At 41.8% G+C, this 20,659-nt stretch overlaps 1 protein-coding gene across 5 annotated transcripts in view; it reads left to right on the top strand.

The window, feature by feature from the left end:
- The window catches only part of Fancc (FA complementation group C), a 187,682-nt gene that overhangs the window by 119,512 nt on the left and 47,511 nt on the right, over nt 1-20,659 (top strand). For all 5 annotated transcript variants that reach the window (XM_046462729.2, XM_058585144.1, XM_058585143.1 and 2 more), the window contains 2 exons: nt 9,608-9,721; nt 10,670-10,734. In XM_046462729.2, the coding sequence (XP_046318685.1) occupies nt 9,608-9,721; nt 10,670-10,734 (179 nt within the window). The remainder of the gene's footprint in view (nt 1-9,607; nt 9,722-10,669; nt 10,735-20,659) is intronic.

Here is a 20,659-nt window from a genome sequence, read left to right as displayed (position 1 = left end):
TTTGCTGCCAGAGTTCTGACCAGAGAATTGGGAGGGATCGAGGCTAGACTAGAGCAGACTGAAGAGTGAGAGCTGGGAAAGCAGAGAAGGCAAGTGTGTCAGTGAGCTTTTCACTGCTGTGACCAAAATATCTGACAGTAACAACTTGGAGGAAAGGTTTATCTTGTCTCAGTTTCAGAGGTCTCAGTCCATGGTCCCCGACCCCGTAGCTCTGGGCCCAGGGTGAGGCAGTGCATGGTGGAAGGCATGGTGGAGAAAGCAGCTCAGTTCATGACAGCCAGGAGGCAGAGAAGGAGGGATGAGCCAGGGAGACCAGGTAGAATCCCCAAGGACATGCCACCAATGACCCACTTCCTCCAGCCAGCTCCACCTGCCTCCAGTTGCCACCCGAGCAGTAGTTTCTCCAGAGGACGGGCCCCTCAGGTGGGCTCATCCAGCAGTGGGGCTGCAGCTCTCGTGGTCTAACCTCTCACCTCTGAACTTTGCTGCATGGGCTGTCATATGAATTTACTGGGGACCCCTCATATCCAAACCTGAACAGCACGTTTAGACAATTTTCTGAGGACACTGTGCTAAGAGGAGAGCAAAGAAGTGGGCAGCAGCCAGCAGGGAGCTCCCCCAGCAGGCTGGAGAGATGACAGAGGTGGGCCCTGGTGGTGCGGAGGAGCGTGGGTCCCTGTGCCAAGGGTCCTGATGAGGTGGGAGTCTGGCGGTCAGAGTGAGGTGGACAGCTGTACCTTACGGGGACAGAGGCACTCCTTCCATTGGCCCAGATGGGAAGACAGGACAGTGTGTGTGCAGGAGAGCTCGTGAGAGGTGGTGGTGACATGGGAGTTTTTTCCCCAGGTCCCTCCCTGGAGCTTCAAGGGAAGCATGGAGGGATAATGAGAGAGGGAGACAGCACACAGCTGCTCAGGAAGTGACCAAGGAAGTGCAGCGTGCCACTAGGTGGGGTCTGAGATCAAAGCCAGCACTGTTGACTGGGTCATGTGACGCTTCTCTAGCAGTGCTCAGCCATGCAGAATAGACCATGGGTTGGTGCTTCAAGGCAAGTGCCACAGTGTGTTAGAAAAGGGGACAAGAGGCAGTTGAGGTGTCTGTAGAGATAGGAGCAGTTGCGCTCACAGGGTGTTCATCGAGTACATGTGAGCTGCCCAGAGCTAAGTGTCCCTAGTAGAGCCTGCATTTCTAGGTTTATGAATCTGCCTGTCTGTGGACCTTCTTACAAATGTGTTTTAACGCCATGGTTGGAACCATTCGTACTGCTGCTTTGTTCAGGCTTATTTTCTAAAGCCTTTTGATTTTGGTTTTTGGAAAACCAACTCTATTTTCCCCCTGGAACTAATGAGTGAGCAAGCAAGAGGTTCTGTAAGCAAAAGAAAGAACTGCAGACTTTATTATGATTGGACCTGTGTTTGGAAATTCTGTGAATTGTGTTATGTCAGCATCCTGCTCGCGGAACGGGCTGTGTAAACAGTGGGTGCTGGGGTTCTGTGAATGAGCTGCTTCCTCCTCGCTGGGGCCTCACCACTGCGGCTCTCCAGATTGTGAGTGTTTACTTCACAGTAAAGAAGGCTCTAAAAATACCAGGCCAGTTAGGTTTTTATTGTAGATCATTTCATTTAAACTGCAATGGGACATATAAATTTTAAAAAGAAAAAAAAAGACATTTTGAAAGGCAGGATTTTTTTAGGAAAAGCTGCAGGAATCTGTCTGCAATCATTTGTTTTGGCTATGAATGTAAAACTGCAAAAAGAGAAGGGGATAGATTTGTTCCATCTTTTAACCTGGAGCAATTGTACTTTGAACTGAGGTGCAGAAGGTTTGAATAGCATGCTACTGTGCTAGCATAAGAAAATTCTGTCTACCAAGTTCTAAGATTTTTAAAAAATTCTTTTTGAGTTTGACTTCAAATAGAATTCATAACTTTTATTTGTAATATTGTTTCAGAAAGTATTCCCTTTAAGTTAGGTTGCACTTCTTGATTTGGATTATAGATTTTTCTAGTATCACATGTGCTAGTTACATATTGAAATATCTTTCAAATCTTAATTGGGAAATAAGGAATACCATGGAAACTAAAATATTTTCTAGTTACAGAATTCTAAGCTTTTTTATAGTTTTATCAAGAGTGGTGGGCATCATAATTTGAAAACTGATTGTTCCTTAATTTTATCAAAGATTTCAGATTTCATAAGAGTTTGAGTCTAGAGAAATCTCATATCACAGGTGCTGCCAACTACTAGGGACAGCACTGTGACGGTGGGCCATATGTGGTCTTAGCACCTGTGCCCAGTGGTAGCAGGGTGTGTGGCCCTGCCCCTCACCCTGCTTGGCGGGCCTATGCTGAGCTCTATGTGCCGAGGATGTGCTGCCTGTCTCTGTACCTCTCTCCTTTCCATTAGCCTGTGCAGGGCCTGGCCCTGGCTTCTTTGCGTCAATTTTAGAAAAGCTTGTGAAGTGCCATTTAAACCCACATTCAGGATTGTCATTGACCCTGCATGTGTTGATAGGCCAGAAAATTGACGACTTTGTGACATCGAACTTTTCTTGCTGAAACCGTGTACATGTATAACTCCACTTCTGCAGACTGCTAAGATGCATTTTTTAAGATTTTGAAGTTTCTTTAACATTCATCATCTTCGCTGCTTTGGGATGTGCCTTGCAGGGCTCTACTGGTCATTGTACTCTATAGAGGAGAATGGTTTTTTTTCCTGTTCACTGAAATAAATTTGAGTGACACTTATGTGTTGGTGTAATTTCTAGATTGTCTGTGTTGGTGGAGGAAATGATAATTTAAGATTGTGTTATTAAGAAGTTTTCAGTGTGACATCCAGTTTAGAGAACTACAGATCACATGCAGGTGATTTAATTAATTTAGGAATTTTAATATTAGTTAAGTAAACAAACAATTCCAGTATAATAACATAAATGTTTTACTAGATGTTTACACAGAATGCCGTGGGACCGTAAAAAAGGAAGTGACTAATTCAGCATGAGGGCACAGGTATTTTATGTGGCAACAGAACTGCTCGGTATTCAAAATGGCAGCATTTCTGAGGCCATCTCTGCACTGCCAGACAGAAACTCTGTGAGAAAAGAGATTAAACACATGGTGACACACTGCGGGATAAATGTGTATGTGTGTGTTGGGGGTAATTAAATAAATGAGAATTAAGAAAAGCTGTTGTTTTACTGATCAGATTTGCAGGAAGAGATTTCCTAAACATGGAGCCTGCATCATGACTTTTGTTTAAATACAGCTGAGCTGCTTTGAAGTTTCTCAAGCCCTTTCCACAGAGCTGACACCTCCAGCTGCTCTGTCTCTCCTGGGTGCTCCAAGACCGTGGCTGCCCACAGGTGACCAGAGCTGCGGGGCTCCAGAGCAGCACATGACCCAATGGGGTCATGTGCACTAGCGCAGGCTTCTGGTCAGTGTCATCAGAGCGTCGGTCTCTTTGAAGTAAGACCATAGAACAGTGTGTTGTTGTTGTTGTTGTTGTTGTTGTTTCTTCAGTGCTCAGTGGGCATTTTATGACCTGAGACTTAGGAAAGCAAACTGTGGAAACGAACTCTGTCACGTTCTCCTGTAAGGAGGGCCCAGAGAAACCAGGGCAGTCCCACTTCTCAGGGTTGACAGGAGCAGTGGTCCCTTTGCCTTTGCTCCAGCCAGTGTTTGTGGAAGACTGCTGAGAAGGGCCAAGGGCTAGTGCACAGTCCAGGCAGGAATGCCAGCAGAGTGAGCCAGGCCCCTCCTTCCAGAGCCCGCAGCTCCTCCGCCTGGAGTGAGGCTGCTTCTAACAACACTGCCAGGAGAGACCACGGAGACGTCCGGAGGACCAGGTCTTACCCCCCTGGAAACCGGAGCCCGCTTCTTGGAGAAAGGCAGATTCTGAGAGATTAGTGAGGCTGCTTCTAACAACACTGCACCCAGTGCATTGAGGGTTTAGTGCCACTCATGGTTCCACGCAGCCAGTCTTGGAATGCTCCTATATAGCATTTGATTTTTAAAAATCACTTTTAAAGCTGGTAATCCCAGTGACTGGGGAGGCTGAGGCAGGAGGATAGCAAGTTCAAAGCCCACAGCTAGTCTTCCACACCCCATCCATGCGTGTCCCTGACCCACCCATGAATGTGCTGCCTGTCCCAAGGCAGAGCAGATACAGTGAGTCGGGGACCAACAGGAACACCTGAAAACAGCTGAAGTTGAAAGTTCTCTTATAAAACTTCCCCATGGTGGCGTGAGCATTTCAGTGGTTTTCCAAGCTTCAGACAAGCTCCTTCATGATGAAAACTCCTACCCAATCAACCCTGGGCTTAAAGCCAGGCGCGGCCACCTTGGTTTCCGCACTTCCCACCCTCAAAGGATTTTAGATCACAGGTCCAGGCCTTGGGTCTGCACATTTTAAATGCCAGAACCTGTTCATTATATACATGTACTTTTTGTATCTACCGATTCACATTTGAAAACCCAGTTCCTTATTGGCCAAAATGAGGGCATGGGGTTGAGGACCCCTAAGATTGCCATTCCGGCATTTAAAAAAGAAACTGCTTAAATGACTGCAGGATTTCTCTTTGTCTAAGGCCAGATGCTTGTTTAATGATTGTGTGTTTAGACTGATTGTCACTAGGTGGCAGTAAAAAAGCTAGTCTTAACTATTAAAATGCTTAATCATTTTTATTTTTATTTATTTGTCAGTTGCTTGCTTATTGGTGCTGGAGCAGGAACCCAGGGCCTCCACATATGCCAGGCAGAAAACACTCTCCAGCCCACCTTTTTTTTCCCCTTCAGTATTGGGAATTGAACCCAGTAGCATTCTACCTCCAGGCCACACCCCCCCAAGCCAGCCACAGCCCACCTCCAAGCCACACCCCACCTCCAAGCCACACCCCAGCCTTTTTATTTTTTGTGACAGTGTCTCACTAAGTTGCTTAGGGCCTCACTAAGTTATTGAGGCAGCCGCCAACTTGTGATCCTCCTGCCTCAGCCTCCTGAGTCACTGACTTACTCCTGAGATAACAACATTAATCCATTGATGACCCGAATGACCTAATCACCTCTTAAAGATCCTACCTCTCAACACTGGGACATCCATGAGGGGACACATTAAAACCATCGCAGCTACATATTATCTAGTGGTTTCCCATAACTTTACAAATTTGTGCTCTCAGCAGCAACAGAATACCCATCCTACTGTCTTCTCACCAATAGTGAGTTTTGTGGTATAGGTTTTATTTATTTTTTTAAATGGGACAAGGAAAAACGAATGAATGAATGAATAGGTTTGGGAACTAGCTCTGTAGTGTGTGTGTGGGTGCTGGGGACTGTGAACCTATATAGCATTGGATTTTTAAAAATCACTTTTAAAGCTGGTAATCCCAGTGACTGGGGAGGCTAAGGCAGGAGGATAGCAAGTTCAAAGCCAGTGTCGTGAGGCCCTAAGAAGAGATCTGCCAATTAAATGATATTACTTTCCCTATTATCCACAATTTCTCTCTCTACTATCTCTTTTCCCTACAGGCAACTGTGGTCCAAAAATATTAAATGAAAAATTTCGAAGAAATAATAAAACAAATATGAAATGAAAAATTGTTTATAAAACAATTCATAAGTTCCAAAGTGCGTGCCATTCTGAGTAGTGTGATAAACTCTGATGTCATCCTGCCTGGGGCCTCGGATTGTCCCTTGTATCCACCACCTGCTGTTGGTGCCCCTGTAGCTACCTTGGTTGTGTCCTGTCCTGGTCCCCATGCTGTGTTCACGCAGCCCCTTTGTGTTCGTCATGGGCACAAAGCACAAGAACAGTGGTGCTAGCAACTCCATTACAGTAGATTATTCAAATTGTCCTTTCTGTTGCTAGCTGTCGTTGATCTCTTAGTGTGCCATATTGGAAGTTAAACTTCACCCTGGATATGTATTTGTAGGAGAACACCCAGTGCATTGAGGGTTTAGTGCCACTCATGGTTCCACGCAGCCAGTCTTGGAATGTCATTTTTCTAAGACTTTGTGTGTTCAGTTTGTGGAAATGCAGGTGTGGAAATAGTAGCTGGAGACTGTGGCCATTTTAAATGTTACTTAGGAATTGATCACAGGTGCTGATTGCACACTCAGAATCTGGCCAGTGCATTAGACTTCTTTGTGTTTAAACTTTCCTGTGGTACTCAGGTGATGTTGGAAGTCATCTTTCATGTAGGGCAGGAGTGCAGCGGGAGGCACTGGGTTAAGCCTGGGCCTTATTTTGCTTAAGAATTATAGTCTCATAGCTGCTTCTCCCTTGAAACTGGTTTCCTTCTGTTGTATACCTGGGTCTATATTACCTTATGCTTCAATTTTTTTAAGGGTCACTCATATGAAATATTGTAGTCATAGCCACCTGTTTATGAGTGGCTTAATTGAAACTTTGCTTAATGGAATTTGATTAAAAAACCGAAAACTTGGGTGAGATGCCATAGTTAAGGAATTTAGCCCAGGGCCTCACACATGGTAAGCACTCAACAAATTTTAGTTGTCACAATTGTTAGAATTCCTTCAAAAAGTGACATTTAACCAGGTGGAGGAGATAGGAAAGCCCTGCAGGCAGAAGGAGTAGGACAAACGTCCTGAGAGGTTACAGAGGCTGTGGTCCTTTGGGGTGGCAAACCAGCTGGTAGAGGGAGGACAGGCTGGTGGCAGGAAGGGTTGCTGCAGAGCCAGTGGGGCCTGGCCTCTGGATTTGGGATGATACCTGGACTTGTGGTAAGAGAATGAGAACCATCAGAGTCTCATTCAGAGACCAGTCAGATTGGCGATGTTAAAATTCCCCCAGCTGCCTTGGAGAGCGCGGGGACCGGCACTTCCTTGTGAGGTTTGGCCAGAGAGTAGGTGCCTAGCTGCCGGCAGGATACTCAAGCTCCTCGTTTCTCATCTGCCAGGCAGACTCTGTGAGGACCAGTCTCAGTGTGTAAAGCTCTTTGAACACTCCTGGCACACAGGAAGTGTTGTGCTTTATTAAAGAGAACACAGGGTCTGGCAGCAGGGGGCTTCCAGCATTACCTTCCCTCTACCGGGTAGGGGACTCCCCTCCTTCAAGAACCTGACTGCAACCGCCTAGTGTCCAGACCAAGCCTGCCTTGACCCCCCACTCCTGCCGTGGGTCTGATGTGCAGCAGGGCTTTCCCTTGCCCATACTGCCTGGCCCCCCTGCTCACTTGCTGAGAACACTGATGTCCCTGTGTGGTTGAGCCCACCCCCCACTGTGAGTGCCTTAGGGGAGTGAGAGCAGCTGCTCTCCCCCTGTGGACCTGAGCCACACACCTCTGTCCCCACCCCACTGCCTGGCAGCTCTTACTTTCTGTACTCAGGACAGATTTGACTGGAAGAAGAAAAGAACATTCTGCACTGGGGCCCATGCAGCTTTCCCTCACTCTCATAAGGAGCCTTAGAATTACACCTTTTAAAATGTTCACCTTCAGGGCCGAGCTGTGGCTCAGTGATAGGATGCCTGCCTGGCATGTGTGAGGCCCTGGGTTCGATCCTTAGCACAATACATACATGCATACAAATCACACAGTAAAAGGGCCATTGACAACCAAAAAAACACAAGTTCACCTTCACCTCGTAAGTTCCCCACCTTTCCCACCCCAGTCAAGTTTTTTAAGGAGCCTGCTGTGTGTGTTGCTGGTCTGTAGTGGCTGCTTAGACACGAATTCCTTTGCTGAGTGCTGGTGTTTCCAAGCTCTTGTTAACCTACTAGATGCTTTTCTAATTGGAAAACATTGTGCTGATCTCGGACAGGGACTCAGGAGTGTCACCTGGAGCTTGGTGTGCAGGATCCCAGGCAGGTCTGGGCTCTTGGCAAGCACCATAGTCTGGTCTACACAGAGACTCACCGGGTTCTGGGCCAGGTCCCCCGTGGGACCTGGGGGGTTATTTTATTTCATTAAAACTGTCTCCAGAAAACAACAACAAAAAATATAAAATGACTGTTTCACTGTGAATATAATAAAACCCCACTGAGTTAAGTAAAAGGGGTGCATTTTATGCTGTATGAAGGAGTTTATTTCAATAAAACTGTTGTTAAATATTTCCAAATAAAACACTTTTTAATATTTTTCCTGATTATAAAAGGAATATATATATATATATATATTCATACATACATACACACGTACAGGAAGCTGGAAAACACAAGTTGAAGGGGGGCAAGATTATATATGCACACGTAACCAACTCCCCATCGTAGCTCCACCCTGCAGACCGTTACCTTTGGTGATGTTTCCTTCTGGGTTTTTTTTTTTTTTTGTATGTTTGTTTGTTGTTGTTTTTAATTTTTAAGTATGGATTATTTTTCCTTTCTTCATTTAGTTCTATAATGTAAGTATTTAAAATGCTCTCCTACATTCTTCATAAATATTTTAATGGCTTGCAATGAGCCATTGTATAAAGGTGTTACAAATGAACTGTCCCCTGCTGTTAGACGTTTTCCATGATGACAATACCGGTCCAAATGTCTTTGAACATGATTCCCACTGTCATGTTTAGATCTATTTCCTTAGGGGTATCTACGTGCATCAGAGGTGTGGGACGCTCTCAAAGCAGGTGGTGCCTGGTTTCAAGCTGATTGCACAGAGCACTGCCTGTTAGCTACAAGGAGTCCTGTGCAGGTGTCACACTCCGATCAGGCACTGTCCTGAAGTCCAGGTGGCCTGCAGGCTCTGGTGCACCTGCTCACACTCCAGGGGTACCTTGGCATAAGTAGAAGTCCCCACGTGTGTTCCCCAGTAGCTCCCAGGGCTTCTGTTGTGTAGAACCCAGAAGCTTTACGTGTTCAAATCTGCAGAAAGCTTTAATTCACTAAAGTGGGAACTGGTGTGTGTGTGTTCTAGTTTACTCTTTAAAAAAACCAATTTAAAAGAATATTATTAGTTGTAGATGGACATAATACCTTTATTTTATTATTATTTTTATGTGGTGCTGAGGATCAAACCCAGGGCCTCATACTTGCTAGGCAAGCATTCTACCACTGACCTATAAATCCTGCCCCTAGTTTGCTCCTTTTTACTATGAAAATGAACATTTATCTGTTTGTTTCGCAGACATTTGTAGTTTTTCTTAAAAGTTATCTGTTCATGTTCATCTTTGTTTGTTTTTACTGTTTGTCGTTTCAGGTTTTGTACATTAATTTTATTACTCTTTCGTGTTTTTTTCTAGTTTGTGCTCATATTGTTTTCTGAAAAACAAGTTTTATTTCTATTTAGAACAACTCATCTTTTTACTATATTTCACTGGTACATTATAATTATACATAATATTCATATTCATTTGCCATATTCTTTCATGCCATAACACAAAGTTTTATCAGTCTCATTCCCCAGTACACTCCTTTCCTCCCCCTCTTCCCTTTTCAATCCACTTGCACCTCTGACCTCCTTTATATCAGTGTTATGATTTTAATATCAACATGTTTTCTTTTCTCCTTGAATCAAAGCGAGCTGGGTATTTACACAGAGGGGAATTGCTGGTGTTATCGGGACCATCCCATAAGAAGACTCTGACTCTGGGCATACTTCACAGGCCTTTTGTCTACTTCTAAGAAGTCAACTCTTCTTCTTTCTGTTTGGTTTTTAGGGTTTGTTATTGCATATACTTTCAGCATTCAGATTTGATGTAAAAGAAGTTGGCCCTTTCACTCAGTGTCTTGGGTACGAGCCTGCAGATTACTATCCTGGTTTGCTTAAAAATGTGAGTATGTTAAATTTATTAGTATTGAAATATTAAAAAAAAAGGGGGGGTGGGTAAGTGGAAATACTTCACTCCTCCAGGAGAGTTGTTTAACCTTCCTTTGTTTATATCTTCTTACCTTGGGCGGACTTAAGGCCATGTAAGGAAGAACTGTGAGAAGGAAGCTTATGAGAAGAAGAAGGAAACCAGGAAAGGTTTTAGTAAATCAAGCAATCAGCCTCTCTGGGGGAAGAGCATTCCTTAACCAGTATAAACACAACCGTGTGCTCTTGAACAAATCTTTTATTTAAAATAAACTGATTAGAATTTTATGGTAAAGGAAAGTAGAAAATGCACTAAGTAACCTAGTACACAGGGTTAAATATTACATCTTAGCAACGAAGTTGTGTTTTCTTCTGCCTTTAATTTTAACCATATTCAAGAAATTTAAATATATGGCCTTGACAGAACTCTTCTCAAAATACTTTGAGATATTTAATGTTTGTTAGTCATTTTGCCCTTTTGAAAGTTTAATACATGAAAAGAATGTTTATTTATTTATTTTATATGGTGCTGAAGATCGAACCCAGTTCCTCACATATGTGAGGCAAGCACTCAACCACTGAGCTATAACCCCAGCCCCAAGAATTTTTTTAAATAAAGAAAATTCAGAAAGAAGTGAATGAACTGAAGCATGTTTTTAGTTTTTATTGATTTTGTTTGTAATTTTTAGGAAATTAATAAATTGTTGCTCACTGCTAGGTAGGAATGCAGAATAAGACGTGTTGGACCCACTTATGGGTAAATGTGCCTTAGCACTGACTCCTTCTCACCCTGCCTGAGGAAAATACAAGGAAAGGAGGGCAGAGGGCAGGGGCTAAGGGACTGCAGTGGAAATGTCACTCATACTAAGACTGATGTGACCCTGTTTGCAGCAGGTGCTCACCTGCAACTGGTTGTGTCTTACAGATGGTGGCATCATTAGTGTCTGAGCTCAGGGAGGATCATCTTAAAGGATCGAACACTCAAAGACGGTAGGTGTTCAGCTAAGTGTTCCTCTTCTCAGATTTCAAAATATATCAGTTCAGTTATAAGAGAAAACGCCTCCAAATCAGAGGACATGTGCGTTCGTAGTTATGGGCATATCCTGTGTGGCCAATTGATGAGGTTTTTACCTTTTTTTTTTCCATTAGTATTTCCTTAACTCTCATAGGACAGTAAATAAATGTATTTATACATGTGGACCCATTAGGTGAAAATCCCTATGTGTATATTCAGGGACACGAAAAGGAAAAGGAGACTGAGCTCACCCTGGGGTTGCTCATCATGTCAGAGGAGATCCTGTGCAATGCAAGTGTGCGCTCTGCGAGCCTTGCTCGTCCCCTGCCCTGCCACCGTGAGAGTGTGCGTGTGTGCGCGAGCACGCACATGGGGTATTTATAAGGCAACAGATCTTTGATGTGCACATATGACCTATTCTAAGAAACATAATATTCTAAAATCTAGACTAAACAAATCAAATAGATTCAAACAAATTAAAAAGCAATTAATCATCTTTATACATGTTTCTTTGCTTTGTAAAATAATACAAAATTGTTTTCATTGGTGAGCATTTAATTTTTAACAGTCATTAAGAAAATCTAGGGTCTGAGGGACTGTGTGTGTGTCCGTCTGTCTGTCTGTCTATAAAGCTATTGCCAAATGAAACTTTATCAGAAATGGTCTTTGCCTTCAGCCTTTAGGAATTCCTTGCATCTAACCCTTAAAGTAAACTATGAAATTCTTAGAAGGAAAAATTGGAAAAAATCTCATGACATTGGATTTGGCAATGATTTTTAAAATTTTTTTTTTAGTTGTAGATGGGCACAATATCTTTATTTTTTTATGTGGTGCTGAGGATTGAACCCAGTACCTCATGCTTGAGAGGCAAGTGCTCTGCCACTGAGCTACAACCCCAGCCCTTGGCAATGATTTTTTAGATATGACACAAAAATATATGCAACAAAGAAAAAATATACAAATAGGACTTTATTAAAATTAACTTTTTGCTGGGAATATATTTTTGCTCAGTGCTAGAGTTCTTTCCTGACATGCACAAGGCTCTGGATTTGATCTGCAGCACAATAAATAAACAAACAAATAAATACATAAAACTTACTTCTGTGATTCAAAGAACCCTACCAGGAAGCAAAAGTTAGCCTACCGAACTGAATTGAATGAACACTTTTGCAGATAATATCTCTAAACAAGGAATTGGTATCTAGAATATGTAATAAACTCTTCAACAGTAACAAAAAATCCAGTTCAAAAATGGGCAGAGGCTGAGGATGTTGTTCAGTAGTGAAGCCTAGGTGCTCTGGCAGCTCTGATTTTGATCCCCAGCACACCACAAACAGCAACAACAACAACAAAAAAAGCAAAGCAAAACAAAAAATACAAACAAGGATAAAGTAGAGGACTTGAATAATGAGCTCATGGAAGGACACTCAATGTCACTAACCATTAGGGAAATGCAAGTGAAATACCACTGTACGCCTTGTAGGATGACCATAATAATAATAGAAAAAGAAGTGGAAGACAAGTGTTGGTGAGTATTGAAGAGAAATTGGAGCCCCTGTGCATTACTAGTTGGAATATAAGCGGATGCAGCTACTGTGCAAACAGTTTGGTGCTTCCACAAAATGTTGAACATTGAATCAATACCAGAATCAAAAGCAGGAGCTCTAGCAGACCTCTGTATACAAATGTTCATTAGCCACAGTAGCTGAAAGGTAGATACAATCCAAATGTCCATCATTAGTTGAGTGGAGAAGCAAATGTAGTCTATCCTACACAATGGAATACTGTTCAACTATAAAAAGGAATAGAATTTTTATATGTGCAAGAACATGGGCAGACCTTGAAAACATCTTGCTTAGTGAAAGAAGCCAGACACAGGACAAATAGTGTTTAATTTCACTTACATGAGATCCTAGAATAGGCACATTCATTAGAGACAGAAAGCAGAATAGAGGCTTCCAGGGCTGGAGGAAGGATAGAAAGGGAGTTATTGTTTAATGTGTTAAAAGTTTATGTTACAAATGGGTATAGATAGTAGTGAGGAGAAGACAGTGCTGTATGTTCTATATTTAATGTCAGTGAATTATTACCCCTTATAAATAGCTAAATAGTAACTGTTGTTATATGTTTTACCACAGTAAAAAATTAAACAAGAAAAAAAAATCAGATGAGATGCCACCTCATAGTCCCTCAGATGACTAAAGTGTAAAGCCCTCGCCTGTGTTGCCCAAGATGTGCACCTCCTCTCCACAGCTCACGGGAATGTGAATGGTACACCACTTGTGACAACTGACTAGGGTGAAGCATAACTTGCCGGGCAACTTGGCAGTCCAATGTTGTGTCTTTTCTCATAACCAGTGAACACACAGACACTCACTAATGCTTGTGTGAGAATGTTCATAGCTGCTTCATTTGAAATAGTTCTGAATCAGAACCAATCCAAAGCACCATCAACAAGTGAATGGATAAACAAATTTTATGGAGCTGGGGATATCACTCAGTGGTAGAGCCCTTATCTACCATGCACAACGCCCTGGGTTCAATCTCCAGCACCACCCGCCCCCCAAAAAACCTGTTTACCATCTTATAAAAAATGAAAAGACAAATCACAGACTAAGAAAATACTTCAAGTCACACATATCTGCTTAGGCCTCCATGTCTAGAATATATGAAGAAGTCAGCAATAAGACAATAACTCAATTTAAAATGGGCAAAATACAAATAGCTGAGAAGCACCCACATGCTCTATATGAATGTTCATAGCATTACTGATAGCAGACAAAAAGTGGGAGCAACCCAGATATCCCTCTACTCATGAAGGGTTAAACAGAGCTGGTATTTCCATACATAGAAGAATTTTCCTCAGCAAGAAGGAACTGACCCAGGCTGCAATGTGGATGAGCCTCAGAAAGATTCTGAGTGAACGAATTCACTCACAAAAGTCCAGAGATATTATGAATCAATTTGTAGGAAATATTCAGAATAGGCAGATGTAGACACAGAAAAGAAATTGGTTGTTTGGGCTTGGGGAAGGAACAGAAGGGGAAGGAATTCCTACAAATGAACACTCAGGAGCTTTCTAAGGTGATGGGAATGTTCTAAAGCTAGATGATGCTGATGCTGATGATTTTCTAACTGAGGAAATATATTAACATCATTGAACAGTACACTTAAAATAGATCAATTTTGTAATATTATGATGTATGCTTAAAAAATAAGAATCTCTAGGGAGCAAGAAGACTATTTAGACGCACTTATTTACATGTCAGGTAATGACTTCGATTATGTTGAATAATTTATCTTTTGAATAATATAATTTGAAAAAATTTAAAGGGAACTTAAAAATGGATAAGATCAGTGTGTATACACTCTCTACACCAGACTCCCCAAATGTCATATAGTTAAAAATTTTTTAAAAATCAAAATAATAATAACAACAATAATAATAAAACACTGTTAACACCTGGAAATAACCAATCACAGACTTGGAAGCTGTTTGCAACTTATAAAACTGATAAAAAAGTTAGTATGCAAAATGTGGAAGGACTCCCACAAACCAGTTATAAAAGGCAGATACTCTGCTCTGGAAATGGGTAAGGAACATAAGCAGATCATTACCAAAGAGGAAAAACTCAATGGATAGTAAACATTAAATAAATTATTCAGGAATGACATTAAAAAAATGGCAGAATAGGAAGCCCAGGTCTCATTCTCCCACAGAGATATCAGCTTAAAAATAGTATGTGGTAATGTTTTGAACAACTAATAATAAAATAAATAAATAAATAAATAAAAGCAAAATGTGTACTGGAAAAAAATAATAGTATGTGGCCAAAACAGCCATCTTGAGAACTTAGAAAGTTAAGAAGTCACCAAGCTGCAGACAAATTCCAAGTCAAGAACATCCACATTGAAATGGGTAAGAAAAACCTTGTCGTATCCACAGTGATAACCACTTCCCCCGCTGGCACACATGATCAGGACTTAAGGAAAAGCCCAGGTTACAACTCCTCTCTGAAAGGAACTAGAGGATTGGAACACGCATCCGACATTTCAGTTCTTCAGGGAACTGTCCACAGAGCTGGTTTCTGTTTCAGCTGACTCAGAGCACCACTGGGGAGCCAGCATGCTGTGGATACCTTGGGGCCACAGCGGACAAAGAAAGCTCAGTGATTTGTTGTAGCACCAAAGAACTAACCATGCTGCTTCTGGAGGCTGGACCAGCTCAGTAAGATGGGCAGAAAGTGACCAGCTATGGCCTCTCCCTTGGGAGAAAAAGAAGAGTGGAATGTGCATCTAACATTCTGGCTCTTCTGGGGGCTGCCAGAAGGACTGTTTTCTTTCTTGTCTGACTTGTAGCATTGACTGGAAACTGGAATACTTTGGATGCTTGGGGATCATGAAAAGCTCAGCTGCTTGTTGCAGTGCCAGTGAAACTGCAGTACTACCTGTGTACACCAGAGGGAGCAAAAGATTATAAGCTCTTGAAAAATAAAAAGTGAAGCTCTATAATTTGTAAATTAAATGCACAAATATAAAGGAGACACCTTCTTGGAAAAGGTTAGAGGGATCCCCTGAAACTCTAGTTGGGCTGATTGGTGGAGGTCTTCCCTTGTGCGAATCCAGTCTGGAAAGACTGAGAGAGGTGGTGGTTATCTTTTTTTTTTTTTTTTTTTCCCAGAAAACCACAAGCCCATAAAAATAACAAGACACACAAAGAAAAAGGGAATTGCAGCCTAACCAAATGATTAAACCTCCTAAAACAGCCCCAAAGGAATGGAGATCTATGAATTACCTGACAAAGAATTCAAATAATTATCTTTAAGAGTCTCAAGTGTACTGTAAGAGAACATTGATAGACAACTAAACAAAATCAGGAAAACAGTATGTGAAATAAAATGAGAACATCAACAAAGAGAAATTATAAAAAATAATCAAACAAATCTCAGTACTGAATTTGTATTCTAAACAATAAGATACTTAAACTGAAAAACTCACTAGAAGGATTCAATAGCACACTTGATTTAGCAGAAGAAAGAAAACACAAAAACAAACCGTTTGAAATTATCAAGTCAGAGGAACAAAGAGAAGAATGAAGGATGGTGACTGAAATCCAAGGGACTTAAGCAACAACATCAAGTAGAATAATGTGTAAGTATAGGAGCCCCAGGAGAAGGAGTGGATGGAGCACATACATGAAGAAACACTGCAGAATTTCCCCATCTCAGGAAGGTATCGGACATCCTGATTCAAGAAGCTCAAAGGACTTCAAATGGGATGAATCCAAAGAAACCGACATCAAGATGTCTATAATCAAACTATCAGAAGTTAAATCTTAAAAGCAACATGGAAAACTGACTCTTCTTGTACAGGGGAGCTTCCATAAGGCTACCAGTAGAGTTCTCAGCAGAAATATCACAGCCAGAGAGTGTGGAATAAAGGAGAAATAAGGAATAAATAAAGGAGAAATAAGACCTTCTCAAATAATCAGAACCAAGGGAGTTTATCACCTCCACACCTACCTCGCAAGAATTGCTAAACAGGGTTCTTCATGTTGAAATCAAAGGATATTAAACAGCAAAATAAAAGCATACAAAGATATAAAGCTTTCTGGTACAGGTGAATTGAATATATAGATAAATGCCAAATCCTATAGTACTATAATAATATTGGTACATGAATTGCTTTTAATACTGGCCCAGAACTTAAAGGATAAAGGCATAAAATAACAAAAATTATGTGACTATTAAAATTATTATTTGTGACATTGATAACAACTGGGGAGGAGATGTAAATGAGTAGAATTTTGTATGTGATTAAAGTTATTAATTTGTAATATGTTATTAACACTCTTAAGGTGCTTTTTGTAAACTGCATAGTAACAGCAAAGATAATACCTGCAAAAGGTTCACAGAGGAAAGTGAGAGAGCAGTCAAAGCAGGAGACATAGGTAAAGCAGCAGCAGAACAAAATCATAACTAGACGAGGAAGATAGTCGGCACACTTACTGTAAATGAATATGGACTAAACTCCTTGCTCAAAAGCAAAAGTGTCTCTAAATAGATGGTAAAATTATACCCAACTACATGATGTGTACAAGGGGCTCACTTTAGATATCAGAGCACACACAGACTGAAAGTAAAAGGGTGGAGAAAGGTGTAACATGGAAATAGTAACCCAGAGAGCACTGGAGTAGCCCTACTGACATCAGGCGACTGTCCTAAGAGACAAGGAGGAAGTTGTATGACGATAAAATTGTCAGTTCACCAGGAGGATACAGCAATTATAATTATACGTGAACTTAACAGCAGAGCACCCGAATGTGTGAGGCAAACACTGATAGAAGTGATGGAAGAGCCTGGTGTGGTGGCACACTCCTGTCGTCCCAGTGGCTCAGGACGCTGAGACAGGAGGATTGCAAGTTCAAAGTAGCCTCAGCAACTTAGGGAGACCCTAAGCAACCTGACAAGAGCTTGTCTCAATATAAAAAATAAAAAGGGCTGGGGATGTGGCTAAGTGATTAATCCCAAAGACCCCTCCCTCAAAAAGAAAGAAAGAAAGAAAGAAATTGATGGGAGAAATAGTAACAATTATAGTAGGAGATTTCAGTATCCCACTTCCAATGATAGATCATTAGTCAGGCTGAAGATCAATAAAAAAAAAAAAAAACAGAATTTAAACAATGCAGAAGGTCAATTGGAATTAGTGAACATACACAGAACACTCCACCCAGGAATAGCACAACTCAAGGACCTTTGGAACATTCTCCAAGATAGGCCACATGTTAGCCCACAAAACAAGTCATAAATTTAAGAAGATGGATGTTATATTAGGGTTCTTTTCTAATCACCATGAAGCAAATATAGAAATCAATAGCAAAAGGAAAACTGGAAGACTCACACATATATGTGTGTGTTAACCAGTGGGTCAAAGAAATCACAAAAAACTTAGAAAATATCTTTGAGACCACTGTCTCTAAATAAGGAAGTAAGTAAGTAAATAAAGGCCTAGGTATGTTGTTCAGTGGTAGAGTACCCCATTCAATATCCTGTGATGGAAAAAAAAAATCATAAGAGAGTACTGTAAGCAATTATTTTCCAACAGATTGGAAAACCCGGAACAAATGGATTATTTTCTAGAAACATACGATCCACAGACTGAGCCATGAAGAAATAAAAAACCTGAATGAAATCTGAATAGCTGGGTCTGCTGGCACCTGTAACCCCACCTACTCAGGAAGCTGAGGCAGGAAGATCACAAGTTCCAGGCCAACCTCAGCAATTTAAAGAGACCCTGTCTCAGAATAAAAATGGTCTGGGAATATAGCTCAGTGGTACAGCACCCCTGTATTCAATCTTCAGTGCCCCCCCAAATCTGAACAGACTTATAACCATTTAAAGAGGCAGAATCAGTTATTCAGAATTTCTGAACAAAGAAAATTCAAGACCCGATGGCTTATCCTGATCATTTAAAGAAGAATTCTACTAAACATTCAAAGAAGAATTAATAGTTGTCCTTCTCAGACTTTCAACAAACTGAAGAAGAAGGAATACTTTCCAACTAGATTCATGGGCAAGCATTACCCTGACACCAAAATCAAGCTGAGCTACTTAAAGAAAATAGATTAATGTCCATGGTGAGTCTTGCTACAGAAATTCTTGGCAAAATTCTAAAAACTGAAGTCAACAGCACAGAAAAGGATTATGCATGACTGAGTGGAGTTCACTGCTGGAATGCAGGGTGGCCACCTACAGGGGCCCATCCATGAATCATATCAAGAAGATGGCGGAGAGGAACCACAGGAACATCTCTGTTAATGCAGAAAAAGCGTTTGACAGACTTCAATACCCATTCATGATAAAACACTCGATGAACTGGGAATAGAAAGTAATTATCTCAACATAATGAAGGTATTTTTTACTTCATACTCAGTGGAGAAAAACTGAGTTTTCCCTCTGAGGTCAGGAATAAGGCAGAGTTGTCTCCATCCTTTCTTCCTGTGGTCAGTATAGGTACTAGAAGTACTTAAAAGGCTCCTATAAACTGAGGTAGTATTGGGGCTACCAGACGCAGCAGACCACAGGCAGCCCTCTGTGGATTCAGGATGCGGCCCTCGCAGCTCCTCCTTTGGCCTACAGCTTGCCAGGGCCTGGACACAGTCGCAGGGTGCAGCTTCCTTCAGGCCGGTTGCCCTGGGCATTCCAGCTACCTTGTGGCCAGAGCAGATCTCCAGCGAGTGCCACACAGAATCCAGGGCACCTGCCTCCCCCAGTGTCATGTCACAGCCTCCATCCTGGCTGCCACAGGCCACAGGAGTACACGGGCCACTGGCAGTGCTCACAGGGACCCTAAGGTCCTCCTCCCAGACAGTTTGTTGCAAAGAACAAGAGAGAATTTAAACATTCTGTCATTAAATTGTTGATTTTACTTGGTGGCAAGTGAAACTCTATTTAAAATGCAATGACAGGACCATTTATCAGGCCTCTAAAAATAATGCAAAAAAAAAAAATTAAATTGACTCCCAGATTTTTTGTTCCTTTGATGGTCTGTGTGTCTGAAGTTATGAGATCAATTTCTATATTTTCTAAAGGCTTTTTGGATCTTTTGAAATGGACTTCAAATATTCAAGTAGCAAAAAGTAAAAAAAAAAATTAAAAAAACATATGTATATGCACACATACATATATACATACACCCACCCCTTGAGGAGGGGTGCACAGAAAGACAGCACGGCATTGTTGATAATGTTTAAATTTGGGGGATATTTGGCTGCTTGTACCTTTATGCTAGTGAAAGGAAAAACATGATAACTCTCCACTGCACAAATGGACAGGAATGCCCCAGAGTTAAGCATAGTAGCCTGCCCGCTGGTGGACTCTGACGTAGCCTTTTTGACTTGTAAATATTAAAAATGTATCAATAGCTTCAGATATGTGAGAGAAAGTTATGGAGTATCCTCACCTCTGTCCTAACTAGTAATGAGGACAATCGCAGTGGCTCCCCATGCTTGGCAGCTGTCTTTTAGGTGTCATCACAGTGCCATTTTGCCACCTGATGTCATGAAGTCAGTTTCTCCTCAAGACACAAGAATGAGCTTGGCTGACTTCACAGTTCAATAGAGAACTGTGGACTCGAGGCTGAGTCCGTCACAGACTTTTAGGGGTGCAAGTTCTTTTATGGATGGCAACAGAACTTCCTCATTTTAGCTCTTAAAAATAAGACTTTAAAAGCTCATCAAAGCACTCACAAAGAATGGGCATCGAGTTGCTTTTAAAGTTCAGGCTTTTGATACATGAAAAAGAACTCCAAGAAGACCTTGCATTTCCCTGAAAACTGTGTATAGCCTCAGCACGTTTAGAAAAGTACTTGGAAAAAATGTATCTTGTTGAATTCTAAAATTCTTTGAGATAAAGAAAAAGACATGGAGGAAATCCAAGATAGCAGGCCAGAGGTAGGCAGCATTCGGTGTTGCTCCGTGACCTGGGACCCAAGTAGTGAGAGTACACCATGCCCATACTGGGCTTCAGGCCTCAGCATCAGAGTAGGTCTCCCAATTACTCGCCCACACAGGACTACCAGTTACCCCAACAGGACCATCAGCTTCAGTACTTTCGGCCACCCACCTGAGCAGAAATTACGGACACTGCTCCCATGCAGGACACCTGGAAGCTTCCCACAAGCAGGTATTCCAGCCGCCACTCCTGTGTAGATCCCCATCTACCAACGTGGGGCTCCCCAGTCGCCTCCATCTTAGGACTCTGCGGCAGTGGAGATAGTTCACTACACACAGTGGCCTTCCTGCACCCGAGAACCTCACACAAGCTCTGAAGTCAGCCAACAGCCACACGCTGCATGCCATAGAGCTCATCTCTGAACTCATTGTCCAACGCCATCTCCCAA

The sequence above is a fragment of the Marmota monax genome, unplaced genomic scaffold (assembly GCF_021218885.2).
Source record: "Marmota monax isolate L192 unplaced genomic scaffold, Marmota_monax_Labrador192_F-V1.1 WCK01_AAM20220418_F8-fsc00180, whole genome shotgun sequence".
Classification (NCBI taxonomy): domain Eukaryota; kingdom Metazoa; phylum Chordata; class Mammalia; order Rodentia; family Sciuridae; genus Marmota; species Marmota monax.
This window is presented reverse-complemented; position numbering and strand designations above follow the sequence as displayed.